Source organism: Branchiostoma lanceolatum, chromosome 14 (assembly GCF_035083965.1).
Source record: "Branchiostoma lanceolatum isolate klBraLanc5 chromosome 14, klBraLanc5.hap2, whole genome shotgun sequence".
NCBI lineage: Eukaryota > Metazoa > Chordata > Leptocardii > Amphioxiformes > Branchiostomatidae > Branchiostoma > Branchiostoma lanceolatum.
The window spans coordinates 9060197-9074902 of record NC_089735.1 but is presented as its reverse complement, the minus strand read 5'-3'; the positions used below and the strand labels follow the sequence as shown (position 1 = coordinate 9074902).

The following is a 14706-nucleotide window of genomic DNA, read 5'->3' as shown; positions in this document are numbered from 1 at the left end:
GTACATTTTGTCTTGTTCGGGTATTAGAGTAGTTTCTATTTTTTATTTCAATGAAGAATGTAAGACGACAGTTTTAATGTTACACTGTATGAGCGTTTAAGCTGTGAAGTTTTGATTCCTGCCCTTTCGTGTGTTTCATTTTATTTGGCTGTAAAAAAAAGTACACCCAAGTAGCCAAAGGCTTAACAAAGGGTTAGCCCTGGTAACTGAATAATTGAACAATGAGATTGGTTTCTGCCCGTAGCGACCATTATTTGACTTTTTTTTAGATTCTTCCACCAAAGTCTTAACTCTGGCATGTTTCTTTTGTTCTGCTGTTCCAGGGGAAACAATGATGGGATGAGACAGGCCCAAAACCTTTTGAACGCCCTGATAAAGGAGCCGGATCGAGAGTTGGCCGAGATCATCCCCAGGGTCAAACCAAAGGTAGCGTCAAAAACCTCCCCATCCACCTCCCCTCCCTCCAACAAGCCTGCCGCGGGAAAACCGTCGGCGACAAAGGCGGTCCCAACCACGGTGATGGGAAGGGTTCCCATGACAGCGGTCTCCGTGGTTACGGGGAAGCCACCGGTGATGGCACAGTCGGGAACAGTCGTCACGGCACAGAAGCAAATAGCAACAAGTGGAAGTACCAAAACTCAGAGAAGCCTGTCCAACCCTCCCACAAGCAGTATTCCCTTATACTCCAACCCGACCCAGTCGGTGTTAAACCAAATCCAGTCGCAGTCGCTGAGACACCCGGGGATCCAGGCGGCGATGACGCAGCTCCCGCCACCGTTCCCCCACCCTCAGGCAGCACCCTCGGGCTGGGGACCGTTTCCCGTACGCGCCGCCGCGCAAGCTGTCATTGCTCAGGGTCAGAAGGGGCAGTCGTCCGTACAGCATCACATGCAAGGAACCAGTGCCGTGGTGACAGCAGCAACAACAACAACCACCACGGCATCCACCACGACCGCGCATGCTGTGTCCAGTTCTACCGCGTCGGGCGTCCCCCAGCCTCCGAACGTGGAGTCCGCCAGGCGACAGCTCTTCTCCGAAGGCAACATGCCTCCCCCCGCAATGAGAGGAAGATCGGATCAGCTCTCTCGGAGTTCGGCCACGTACACAACCCAGGTGGCCCCTGCCGGAACAAACTCTACCTTTGCAGACAAGGTTGGCCCGCCCGGCGCACGGCTGCAAACATCACAGGCCCAGCCCATGTTGCACGCCGCAAGACCCGGCCACGTTACACACCCCTCTGAAGTCAAAAGTACTGTAACCATGGTGACGTCAGGACTGCCCTCGTCCGGCGGCTCTGTCGGTTTGATTGGTCCGCCAGGACGTAGAGAGAACCCTCCCATGTCTATGGCGCAGGGAGTTGGTAGTGCGTCCCACGTCGGCTCGCCACATGGTATCCCGCCCCAGATGTCCGCATCGGTTCCTCAGTCTGCGCCTCCAGACTACTCCGCTCCGGCGTACTCGCCGTTCAGCGGGAACTCTCCGTTCGGACAGGTCGGACAGCCACGCAGCATGTTCACCGTGTCATCGCGCCCCAAGTCCATGGGTGACATCCCCAACCTCCTGTTCCCCAACAGCTACACCTCGGACCAGTCGCAGGCCGAGGGGATGAACGGTTCGGTGGCGCCCGGTGGCTACAGGGGCGGCGTGGTCAACCATCAGGGACACTACCCGAACAGCTCCCCTCCCAACTACACCACCTCCCCCATGGCCGCTCCCACGGGCTCGGACATCTTCACCCCCCTCCCCGCGCACAACTCCACCCGCTCCTCCACCCCGTCCACGGCAGCGTCCTCCGAGTCGCCCATCCCCCCTCAGTCCCCGCGCTCCTCCCCCATCGGTAGCAGTGCGTCCCCCTCCCCCACCCCCATCGGCGCTGACAAGCCCGGCCAGGAAAGGAAGCCCAAACCCATCGGTACAGAGAGGGCCCACAAAAAGGCAGGGTCTTCGGCCATGCTGGGAGAGATGTCGCACCCCTTAGGACCTAGTAACATCTGGTCCTACCCAATCACTGGAGGTGAGAAGTACAGCATTTTACCGTCTAACCTTTCGTTGTGTGCGATTTTTTGTGGTTTGTGATATTTTGTCGATTTTGTATGTTGCAAGGATTTCTGCAAGGTAAGCTAAGCTGGCAAGTTTTGTATGTACATCATGAGTAGGTCTGTTTTCTTTCATGTACTTTCTGTGATCATATCCTACTTAGATTGTGAATGTCTTGTGTGTATTAAGCATGGATCTGTGTCATTTTGGACTTATGCACGTGGTAAAAAGATGAACAATGAAGACGTTTTGCCCATTTGACTTCATTGTTCTTTTCAGTAAAAGTCGAATTGGTTGCAATGTTCTAAAAATACATAATGTCCTCATCATTCATACATAATTATATATATTTCTAGAGAAAGGCTAGTTTACATGGCATGTATGTTAAAACTCCTATAAAATCGTCAAAGCATCCCTTAAAAATGTTCATTTACACTTAAATCTGTCCTCCATCAAAACTGTGTATAATTTAGTATGCTTGTGTGTAGCTACGTACAATGTAGGAGTGTTTAGTACCCAAAATGTGAGATAAAAAGGCAAAAGGTTTTCTTCAAAAAGTGTTTTTTGACTGTTTTTGTTTGTTAAATGCAGAACCCTTATTAAAAGGTTCTGTGTGTACTTGTGAGATTTTCTGACTGTCTCCCCTTTCCCATTTAGCAACCCTTGAGCTCCTGAGAACCTTGCGAGGTACTGTCCTGTACCCACATGTATCTGTACAGTGCTTGTTCTCATAAGACCAAAAACACAACACCAACAAAGCAAGGCAATTTCATTTACATGATTGAAAAAGATCAATGATATGTCTAGATTCTGTCTGAGTTTGTTTTTAGGTCAAGCTCTTTGATGTGAATGAATTTCTTTTCTTTCTTGTTTTCTATTCTTTGTCTTGCCAAGGTATAAAAAAAACTTTCTTACACAAATGCAATAAAGATAACAAAGTTATAGATTTTTTTTAAAGATGGATTAATTTTGGATGTTTGTGCTGAAATTGCGAAAAACGTAAGCCAGTTCAAAATCCTTATGGAAAGATTTGTTGGAACCCTGTCTTTGGAAGCATTTTAGAAAATTTATTGTGATGAGTAAAGATTTCCTTTCATCATTCATACATTGTTTGGTGTTGGATTGTCTAATGAGACGGGCACGCCTACATGTAACTGTGGTGTCTTGCACTAACGGAAGCCTCACCGCACACTAAGGTGTCAAATGACATGAATCAGAATGCAACAAAGGTGGCTGTTTGTTCAAGACATAGTACTAAACGTGGCAGTGCTATAGTATTTTGGATAACGTAGAATGGCTTTGTATTGACTTAAGAAAATTTTTATGAGCTTGTTAAGGGAACAATGCATGTAAAAACAGCTTAGTCCTAGGTGACTACTGTTACTCAGTGTGTGAGCTACATCATTTTAATTCCATGGTTCTCAGATTTAAGAGATTATAATGCATAACGGGAAGATCAACTTGAAAACCGTTTAAGAAGGAAATGTTCCTGTGACACGCAGCTTCAGGGAGGGAATTGGGGTTCTGGCCTGCATGAAATGTTTTTCTGTCATCCCAATTCTGATTGACGAAAACATCCCAGAAGAATTCCTGTCATCATGTCAATCAGTGAATGTTGTCAGATTCCTGTTTTCCTCCCAGGCCTGTTTATACGCTTTATTTTCCGAGAACCAAGGGATTGAATTGGTGTGACTTGATATAATACAGAAGAGCATCCATCTGTGTAGCATTATAAAGGGACGCCGTAGACTTAACGTTTATCTTTTTATTTTAGATGCATCTTCACCGTGGGTGGCGCCCTCTCACCTGCTGAACGCAGGTGGACTTCCCGACAACTACCCGCCACACCCCGACAACATCCGGCCGCACATGTCCCCTCCCACCAGCATGCCTGCCCCACCCCTGGGGCCGTATCCCATGGGAGACAAGCCACCAATGGGGATGTCCAACCCTTCAGTAAGTCTGTTAAACACTTGCCTCTAGTAAAAGAGCTAAAAATGTATCTTTCTGAAATTTGCAGAGTAATTTTTTAGATTGAAGAAAAAAACTAGAGGGCCTAAACACATGCTGCTTCTTTCTGAGAACAAGAGATATCTACCACCTTAAAAATCTTAACCGTAGCTCATTCAAAACACAAGATGCTGCAGTACTAAGAAAAGCCACCAGGGGCCCAACAATCTGATAACTTAGTTCTGTATACGTAGGTCAAGACGTACATGTAACCTCATACATGTACTAAACTTCATACTTGTACTATGATGTAGCAATCCATTTATTGCTTTTTGAGTTAAACAGTTCCACCACAAACAAACACCATTACACTATGAAAAACATATCTTTGGCAAAAATAATAAAGAATATTGAATTTCTATAATTTGAGTAAAAGAATACAGGCTTAGTATTATAGATCATATTTCACCATTGAACCATGATGAATTGCTACTTTGCACTACAAAAGTATTCACCGTGATATTTTTTGATCCTCTTGCAGGCTGGTAGGATGCCACCTCTTTACGGCCAGGCCATGCAGCAGTACCCGCACCTGGGCCACCCCCCTGTCCACCCCCCCTCCACCCACTCCTCCTACCCCCCCACTGGCCCCCCACCCCTCCCCCCTGATGTCATGTGGAACCACACGCATGGAAAACTCCCCCCGCATGCAGAGGAGCCAAGGAACCAGAACCAGGCAAGTTTTCCTCTTCACCCTACAAATATCAAAAATTCCTCTGCAATTCTCAGATTTTCTAACAATAGAAATAAGTTCAGTCAGAAGAACTTTATTAGCATTTGGCAGACAATCAACAGTCTATATTATAGCTTATCTACGCAGCCCATTCATTTAAAAACATTAATGATTTTCAAAATAAACAACTGAAAAATCACAGAGCTCCAATTGAAAATAACAATAAATTTCATAGGACAAAAAGCATGAGCATGTATTCTGTAAAAAAAATTAGCTTATTTAGCAGATCAGCAGTTGTTCATATTTTGTAATTGTCATTCCTGATTGCATCGCAGGGCTCGAAATTCATTTTTGGAAATAGGTGCACTGGTGCGCCCAATCCAAAAAATTAGGTGCACAGAAAGAATATTGGGTGCACCACACAGAATAAAGTTGAATGTCAGCAAAACATAATTACAAAGTTTAACGCTCTTAAGAACTTCAATTTGTAATTCTATAGCTAACCTTAAAACAGAAACAAGTGATACATTTAATATAGAGTACAACAAAAGATTATATTGCTATTTCCGATACTTACATTTCAAGAATATTCTGTATGCTTAGTGTATAGTGCCTTTACCCTATAGCCTACAAAAATATCTAGGTGCACTGGTGCACCCAGAGTCAAAAATCAGGTGCACAGCTCCAATTTTGGGTGCACACAGGTGCACATGCACCCACTATTTCGAGCCCTGCATTGTATCCTGGTATCCATCCTATTCTACCTCCAATTTATGTCTCTCATGGCTTCTATGCAAAATAGTCTGCTCCCCATAGAAACACTTGGTTCTTCCTTCCTGTGTTATTTCAGGAAGTGAAATATTTCTCAAAAACAGTATGATAGGGCGCAAACTTCCAAATGCCTGTTCGAACACCGTTACCATGCTGGTACGAGGACCGTGTGACTCGGAAACAATTAGAACTCATATATTTTAGACAACAAATGTTAAAATGACAATCATTTATTAACTCGTGCCAGACTTTTTGGAAAGGGAAGCAAAAACAGGAGCGAACCAGAAACAGAACAGGGTGGATACAGGCTAGCAATTTTCAGCCAGTGGAGAAGTTTCTAAATCTTTTAATTACTTTTTATTGCAACGTTTCATTTCTAACATCTAGTTCATCCTTGTTACAGGGATGGGGTATGTGGAACCAGCAGTGAAAGAAAAAAGATGAGTCCCCTCTCCGACGTCGCCAGCCCACATTTTCTATGGAGCAAAAACTACCCGTTGATAATGGCAGCCAGCAGCCAGTTTAAGACCCTTACCTATAGCAATCTGCAACATGTGCAGGACCATAGCTAAGATGTGTTACAGTAAAGTGTCCAGGAACGCCCCTGGCAAAGTGCAAAGGCATGTTGTTTGGTACAAGACAGTTCCAGGAATTATAAGGTTATTATGCATCAATTAAAGATCTCTCCTTTGTCAGGACAGTTAGTCCTCGTGTGTTTGTCTTTTTTTTTTATGGCTCCGTTATTACGTTATTGAAGACTACACTAAGTGTGAAACAAAATCTACTTTTCACACTATGATATCGTGGATGAGAAGAGAGCATGTTTCATTTTTTGCACACATTTATCATAAGACCATGTTGATTTGATTATATGGATGACATCTGCGCACATCAAACACCGTCCGTTTCAACAGCAAAAAAAAGTTTCGGCCATACTGTAAATCGTACAAAGTAGCTGCAAAATGAGAAAATATATGCTGTGAATTGCAAAAAATATTTTGGAGAGCGCTTACTAATGTTGTAGAATGCCAAAGTCAATTCTGAAGTCAAAGAACAAAAATGAAGAATCTATTATTCGGTATACCATACTTCCCTGTGTTCAGTTTTGTTCATCCTTCCAGACCACAAGATTTTAGAATGGATTTGAACTACAGGGGTACAGGTGTAGCAGAAGTCCATCCCTGTGTAGGAATGGTATTCCATGTTACATGTAATGTTCAACTTCATGTACCCAGTTTACATTGGCTTTGAAGGAAGGAAAGATTGTCTTGGGCTTGTGTGGTGAAGTTGTTGTTAAACTCACAGATATCTGGCACACACCCATGGTGGCAATGCATACAAGAAGAAAGACATGTCAAGATGTGGATGACTGACATTAAAATTGAAGACTGACTATTTAGCAACCCACCTAATGCATGCCATAGAGAGGTATCAGTGGTTAGGCTACTTGATCAAAAAGTCATGGGTTTGATTCCTGGCTGAACGCTGTGTACTTGAGAAAGGCACTTGACTTTCCTCACTCAACTCAGGTGTAAACTGGTACCTGTCTTTTGTTGGGATGGTGAAAAGATGCACGTGATGGAAGGAGAATGATTGGCTCTGAATTCAAAGCTTCCAATACTGTGTCTAAGACACTGTAGATTACAACCCACTGCCCCTGGTTTAGATTTCGATACTATACACAGTAACCACAACCCAATGACAAGTATAAGCAAAAGCATACTGTGTCTTTATTTCTTAAATCATTTTAGAATATATGATAAAATTTGCCTTACTCCACAGAAGTAGAATGTAACAATAAAATGTACAAGGTGCTCTAGTACTAGATGTAGCATCAGCTTTAATGAAAATACACAGTTTGCTGTCAACCTGTAAGTTATTATCTCCATGAAAAAAGGCTTTTTCATGAGATACTGTTTTGCTTGCGTTTGGTGTCTGTGTGTATGTTTGTGTCACCGGACGCTTAAAGTCGCCATAACTGTAGAACCTGTACATGGATTGAAATGATTTTTGGTATGTGGGTGGGTGTCAGGTGGAGGAAGGTCAAGGTCGATTTTGGGCTTCCTGGCATGTGTGACTGGAACTGCAATGGCGTATTTGTTAAAATCTTCAATGTAGAAGAACTGAAGAGTGGATCGACAGATCGTCATGTTCTTTGGTACACAGGTAGGTTAGACCAAGTTGTACACACTTAAGTGCAAACTATGCAAATGAGACCGAATTTGCATAAGTTAGGAGGTAAATCGTTTGCATGTGTGTCGTCGGATGCTTAAAGTCAGCATAACTGTAGAACGTGTAGATGGATTGTAATGATATTTGGTATGTGGGTATGCGCTGGGAGGAGAATGGTCAAGGTCGATTTTGGGCCCCCTGGTTTGTGTCCCTGGAACTGCAATGGCCTATTTGTAAAAATGTTCTAAAGGGGAATAACTGAAGAAAGGAACAACAGATTTTCATGTTATTTGGTACGCAGGTAGGTTGGACAGAGATGTACACACTGAAGTGCAAATCACGCAAAGTTAGTGTGTTTGCGTGTGTGTGCGCGTGTGTGTATGAATGTGTCACCGTGTGTGTATGTATGTGTCACCGGATGCGTAAAATCAGCATAACTATAGAACGTGTAGATGAATTGTAATGATATTTGTTATGTGGGTAGGTGTGGGGAGGAGAAAGGTCAAGGTCGATTTTGGGCCCTCTGGTATGTGTCACTAGAACTGTAATGGCGTATTTGTCAAAATCTTCAAAGGAGAATAACTGAAGAAAGGAGCGACAGATTTTCATGTTATTTACTTGGCAGGTAGCTTAGAGAGGGATGTATACAATGAAGTGCAAATTATGCAAATTGGACTTAATTTGCCTAAGTAATGGGAAAATTTATATTTGCAGTGTTGGCCATTGTGGCACTTCTAACAGCTGTTAGTGTTGATAGCGAAAGTAGGTCACTGCGGAACCTGAGCCCCCGACAGCTGCAGGTGGCCGGGGGTCATACCATTGAGCGATATAGAATGGGGGGAACTGGTTTAATACAAAAAAAAGTTTCATGGAGATTTTGGGTCCTAAGACTCTTGTTTTAACTGCAGCACTTTATTTTACAAAACAATTTTAGAGGCAATGTGCTCGGTAGACCTTAAATCTGATACAAAATGCCTCACCATGAAGATAACAGTAAGACTTGTCTAAAGTGACTAACTGCAAACTAGACTTGCCGTCATTTGCTTTGAGAGCAAATTCAGGATGTTTCGCCCATACTCCTCATGCAAGAAGTGGGCTGTCCCAAAATAACTCCTGGGCAAATCCAAGTTTCTGCATAATTTATGCAAATGAGGTCCTCATGAGCATAAGTTATGTCCAGGTGCTTTCACCTTTCCTACATGTACCTACATGTTCAAGATGACATCCGCAGCTTTTACAGAAAGGGGAATACAACATCATGCATAAATTATGCAAGTGAGGTCCTCATTAGCATATGTCATGGCCAGGCGTGTGCACCTTTCCTAAAGCTACCTACATCTCAAATATGACATCTGCAGCTTGTACGGTAAGGGAAATACAAGTTTCTGCATAAATTATGCAAATGAGGTCCTCATTAGCATAATTTTTGGCCAGGTGCATTCACCTTTCCTAATGGTACCTTCATCTTAAAGATGACATCCGCAGCTGTCACGGTAAAGGAAATACAAGTTTATGCATAAATCATGCAAATGAGGTCCTCATTAGCATAATTTATGGCCAGGTGTGTTCGCCTTTCCTAAAGGGACCTACATCTCAAAGATGACATCCGCAGCTTTTACGGTAAGGGACATACAACTTCATGCATCGATTATGCAAATTAGGTCCTCATTAGCATAATTTATGGCCTGGTGTGTTCGCCTTTCCTAAAGGTACCTACATCTCAAAGATGACATCCGCAGCATTTACGGTAAGGGACATACAACTTTATGCATACATTATGCGAATTAGGTCCTCATTAGCATAAGTAATTGTCAGGTGTAGTCACCTTTCCTATAGGTACCTACATCTCAAATATAACATCCGTACCATGTAACATAAGGTACATATAACTTTCTGTAATACCATTAGTAGAGGTACCCCCTGACATCTGCTTGGTTTTAAGTCCCAGACAGGGGAAGTGTAGGAGGGCTTATGTTACAGTATGACCTAGTTCTTGCTGGCCCCGACAGAAAATAACCCAAAATTGCATCAAAAAATTGCAAAATAAATCATTTTGAAGTAGTGTATGCCAAAAAAAATAATGGGGTCCTTTGGGTAAATATCCAATGCACAACTAAACCAAATTTCAGGTCCTCAGGTTTCAACACCACGGCACTGGCGGCCATCATGTGCGACTTTTGTCTGAAAATGACCAAAAAACCTCCATACAATCATTTTAAAAACTTATATCAAAAAAATTTAAAAGGGGTCTAGGGGTATACACGTACTCTACCTGCATACCAAATTTCAGCTAATTTGGTCGACGGACGACCGAGAAGAAGCGATTTGAAGATTTGACAGGAGAAGAAGGAGAAGAAGAAGAAGAAACCTGACAAAAACAATATGTTTCGTTGGCGAAACATAATTAATATTTACAATTTATCCATGACAGTTATTTTCATCACCGGCAGGATAACAATTAAAATCATAAACACACTTGTAACTATACATTTCAAATATTATTCTTTCTGCCATAGACTTTATGTTCCAAATTAAATCAAGATGGTCTTAAATCCTGAAGTCAGAACTACTTACAGAAAGATGCATTCTCTTTTTATTGAAATCAGATAATCAGAGATAAGAAAGGCAATATACACAAACATGCTTGACTTGGTTACAATTGCTTTGTAGGTAACAAAAGCCAACTAAAGCAAATTAATGCTAGGGGCCAAAAAATACTTTAACACCAAAGGCACTGGTTACAAAGAAGCTACTGAATCTGTACATGAGCTGACAATCATTGGTTATCCCAGGACGCAATCTTCTTTACCAGCTGGTCTGCGATGTCGTTGAGCTGACACCTCCGTAGCGCCGTGACCAGGTCCTGGAAAGTGGCGTCTTCGTTCTTCTCGCTCCACAGAATGAGCGCCTGGCGACCCTGCTCGCGCAGCCTGCGGGAATAGTCCTCGGAGATACACTCGATCTCCGTCTCAGACAGGCGAAGCTTTCGGGCCAGCTGGCGCCAGTTTCTCCCCAAGTTGTTCTCTACGAGATCGAACACCTCACGCCAACGAGCTGAGATAGACGCAAAAGCATGTCAGTTAGGGATGTGTCATTTTCAAACAAGTTCGGCCACTCATTTGTACGTAATCACATGATATACATATAGCCAACTGCCATTCTTAGTGGTCAATTATCATTTTTGTTTTTCAATTACATTTGTGTACGTCATGTACCTCAAAGCAGGAGTATTTACAAGTTTTCAAATTTTCAAGTGCTAAATTCTTATCTCTTATGGGATTTACCTTGATTTAAACATAGCAGCAGCAGTTTTAACATTACGTGCATTTACATCATAGCAAAGGATATGTACAGATTCTGAAAAGAGTGACATGACAAAGAAATATTGATTTATCTCTTACCATCTTGGTGCACAGGTGGCTGTCTTTGGGACCCTGGAAGATAGCAATGGAAAGATATATTCCACATTTCTCACAAGAAATCATAATTTGTAACTATTATCGATGAAGTAGAAATCCTTGAATAATGAACATGCAGGGATCAACATTTGAGTGCCAATATTTAAGAATTTCCTGTAAGAAAACCCATAAAAGTTCATCTTGGTTAATATTAAAACAATGATTGCATATGGCTCCAAGACTGTTCCATTGAATACTCTTCAACAGTGCTTTTCTTCCATCAGCCCCAGTATTTGAATTGCGCATGAATGAGGTCAAAGGTGAAGGCTCCTAACTTGTTAACAGCTAGTTCTTGTGTACCATACTTGATACATGTCCACACATGTTTTGTCTAAGTCTCTGGGGCCTAAAACTTTTACCACAGTGCATGACAATGTGCATGCACAGTTTAAACCGTGAACCGAATTATTCTATCCTAACTATCGAGCAGTGGGAGAGTTAAATGAAATGATGAATCTAAAAGTACGCTGTATACGTGTACTAGTATATGTAACATGAAGAATCAGTATTTTGCGGGGTTTTTTTGGTGACAGCGAGCACGTCTTTTTCGTGGTTCACATTTTTTTTACTCTGCGTAATAAAAATAAATAACAAAAGTACGTGGAAACACTGAAACTGGCCGAACCCTACATCTACCTTGGGGAGGGGGGCACAACGTTTACCTCTGGCAGTGAGCCGCGTTCCGCTATTCTGTGTCGGATTGGAGTCGGTACAGACTTGCTGGGCTTCAAAAGTCTCGATGTACTTCACCAGATCCTCTCTCTTCTCCGTCAGCAAGATTTCCTTCAAGAACGAGGTGTTATCGTACCGTAGTTTGTCCCTCTCTTCCAGCGCTTGGAACAGGTTGAGAGGACTTTTGATTTCTTCTTGTCGTTTTCTACCGATGTAGTCCGAACAGAGAAATTTCAAGGACTCAAGTTGCTCGTCTGTTAGCTTCTTGCCTATCTCGTTGAGGCATTTCTTGAATTCGATGCTCCTACGTTGTTCCGTGTCGCCCATTTCTGCGAGTGTTTCTTTGAGAAATGTTGGAAAACCCCCGCGCTTACGTCAACCTACATCAGGTTTCACTTCCTGGTTGCGCAGAGCATAGTGGGATCGGTAACAACCACTGTTGGCGTAGGGGTGTTTTTTGCCGGTGGGCGTTTCCCAGGGCCACAGCATGTAAATTTCATGGATGATACCGTAAGGGACTGAACGGTATTTACCGGGGGGGAGGGCCGGTCGTCTGGGGGGGAGGGCCTAGGAGAAAAAAATTGACCTGGGGGGAGGGCCTAGGAAAAAAAAATTGGCAAGGGGGGAGGGCCTAGGAAAAAAATTTGATCCCCTTCAGAACCTTCAAACACATATCTAAATGTCTAAAAATGGGCTCCGAGTCACTCAGAAAACCCAGTGTTTTCTGCTACGAGCGGAGCGCGCGCCGCTTCGCGGCGCATATTTAAGAGATACCTTGTGGTAAACGTTAGAATACAAAAATGCGTCTTCCTTAGATATCTTGATGTCTATGGTGAAATATAATAACAAAAGATCTTTTTGATATATATATAAATCATACTATGTAAGGCAAACGTGGTCTGTGACTCTAAAAAGCATGTGCCGAGCGCCGTTCTGCGCTGAGGGGAGAAGTCGCTCGGCGCGTGTTGTTTGCCACTGTACTAGAGTTCCCACTTCCCAGGATATTTCCGTCAGGTTGATTGCCCAATGTCCAGCAATGTACTTTTGGAAATATTAAATCATACACTGTGACCATATAGCACCCATCAAAAAGTTCCAAAGAATTCACGTACGTTATTAATAAGGAATCAGGAAACTGGTACCGTGCGGTGCTTGAAAGTTTGCGCCATCTTGAAAAATATGACGGCCGAAAACTTAAACAGAACACGTAATGGCCGGCCTAAACAAAGAAAATATAACTGTCATGACATTCTGTAATAAGTCCCTAAAAATCAAGGAAAAAAATGAATTACAAAAACAAAAATTGTGGCTTCGTTTGATGCAATGCCTTTGCGCAGTGGCATCTCTAAAATAAAACATATTCAACGATCGTCACGCAAACTTACTTGTTTTATATTCACCTTTAATATTCACCTTGAAGCTCAGCCAGTAGGTACCCTATTATACATGAGGCGTAAAGCTATACATAACACACAAGAAGAAAAAAAGGTTTAACAGTTTACGTGCGATTATAACTTGGTTCGAAATAACGAAATTACCGCGGCTTCGAGCGCCCTCCCCCTTTTGCGTCACAGCCACCGTTCGAATCTGATACCACAGTGCAAGCACCTCTCGTCCTGTATGTAAATGAAGAGGGCTCCCAAACGGTAAGTTCTATCAATTTTAGTTTGATACACGTCGGATAAACTTGCGCTTGATAAGTTCCTGAGTGCCCCCTTGCACATGGTTCACTGCAAGCAAAAGCACAAATGTAGCAAATTTACATTTTGGGCTGTTGGGACGGAGTTTGGCACGGTTACCATGGTGGCGGAGTGGTGGACAGCGGTGTGCCTTTGATCTCTTTAGAAGTTTTGCTGTGGGCGTGGCCGATAGAAAGGCAATGATCCAGATTTCGCGGGAATTTCGCAGTGGGGCGGAGCTAAGATCACGAAACCGTATACATTGTAACATAGGGGCGTGCGGCGGTTCTGGGACTGTTGGCGGACTTTTCCATGCTGTTTCTTCAGTCTTATCCAATTCCAGTGACTACTGTAGGACCTGTAGTTGCAGATGGCAAATGTAGAAGTACACAAATAAATCCCGGACTATATTCAACGGCTACTTAAGCTTCGCAGGACTGTAGTAAGGTTTGAGTGCTGTGTTTCTCGGGTCAGTTCTTCAAAACGTAACATTTGTAAACAAAGGGAAAGTGTGGTTTTGACGATGCTATTGGGTCAAAGTGCGATCAAAAATTACGTGCTAGGTTTTCATGTGCTGCCGGCGGGCCCACTTTGCTCAAAGACAATTTGCCTTTGAAATTGCGTTAAATAGCGTTTCAGAGGGTTTGAATTTCTAAAATTTCCCGGGGAAGCATCCCCGGACCCCCTTTTTAATAGCGTCGTCAATCGGCGCTCACAGCGATCCACGCGGGACAACGAACTTATGTAAGTTTCCCAAGGTAGGATTAAAAAAAACCTGGATCAACATCTTTATATTGGGGAGTATTAATTAACGTCCGGTCGCTGGGAATCAACTTTCCCGGGTAACGTTCTGAGTCATTTGACAAATTCTAGTAGCAACAGATGACGAGCCTAGAACTCGATATTGTTTACGTAATGTTAAAATGTCGTCCTGACGGTTAGCATTTTTGATGATCATGATAGAATATTTCTGAAGTTATGAACGTAAATTCAAATGTGTAAGATACTTAAATAGTCTCCGCTCAGGTCCCGCAAGTTTTCAAAGCGCTATTAAATGCGGCCGCAAATGACAAATCGGGTACAATTACTTTTGAGATTTCACTTAAATACAGGATCATAAAGTGGTATCATTTATGAACAAAGGATGCATTAGTCTCTAAGCATATTTTTAAAGTTGGAACATGGGCTCCGAGCCATTCATTTTTTTGCGTACGGGTGCCTAAGAGTCCTAAGA

General features: G+C 42.9%; 2 protein-coding genes across 6 annotated transcripts in view; one reads left to right on the top strand and one right to left on the bottom strand.

Moving 5' to 3' along the window:
- LOC136449026 (ankyrin repeat domain-containing protein 17-like) overlaps positions 1 to 6195 on the top strand; it is a 33435-nt gene extending 27240 nt beyond the window's left edge. For 4 of the 5 annotated variants that reach the window (XM_066448797.1, XM_066448796.1, XM_066448799.1 and 1 more), the window contains 5 exons: positions 324 to 2014; positions 2695 to 2724; positions 3812 to 3993; positions 4529 to 4723; positions 5895 to 6195. In XM_066448797.1, the coding sequence (XP_066304894.1) occupies positions 324 to 2014; positions 2695 to 2724; positions 3812 to 3993; positions 4529 to 4723; positions 5895 to 5921 (2125 nt within the window). In that variant the 3' untranslated portion in view covers positions 5922 to 6195. The remainder of the gene's footprint in view (positions 1 to 323; positions 2015 to 2694; positions 2725 to 3811; positions 3994 to 4528; positions 4724 to 5894) is intronic. The other variant, XM_066448798.1, reaches the window with a different exon arrangement.
- A 4047-nt stretch (positions 6196 to 10242) lies between these two features.
- LOC136448448 (FAS-associated death domain protein-like) lies at positions 10243 to 12218 on the bottom strand. Its single transcript, XM_066448009.1, has 3 exons — positions 11784 to 12218; positions 11065 to 11097; positions 10243 to 10717 (listed from the first exon to the last, which is right to left on the bottom strand). The coding sequence occupies exons 1-3, from the start codon at positions 12118 to 12120 to the stop codon at positions 10440 to 10442; spliced, it is 648 nt and encodes a 215-aa protein (XP_066304106.1). The 5' UTR covers positions 12121 to 12218; the 3' UTR covers positions 10243 to 10439.
- Between the last annotated feature and the right edge of the window lie 2488 nt (positions 12219 to 14706).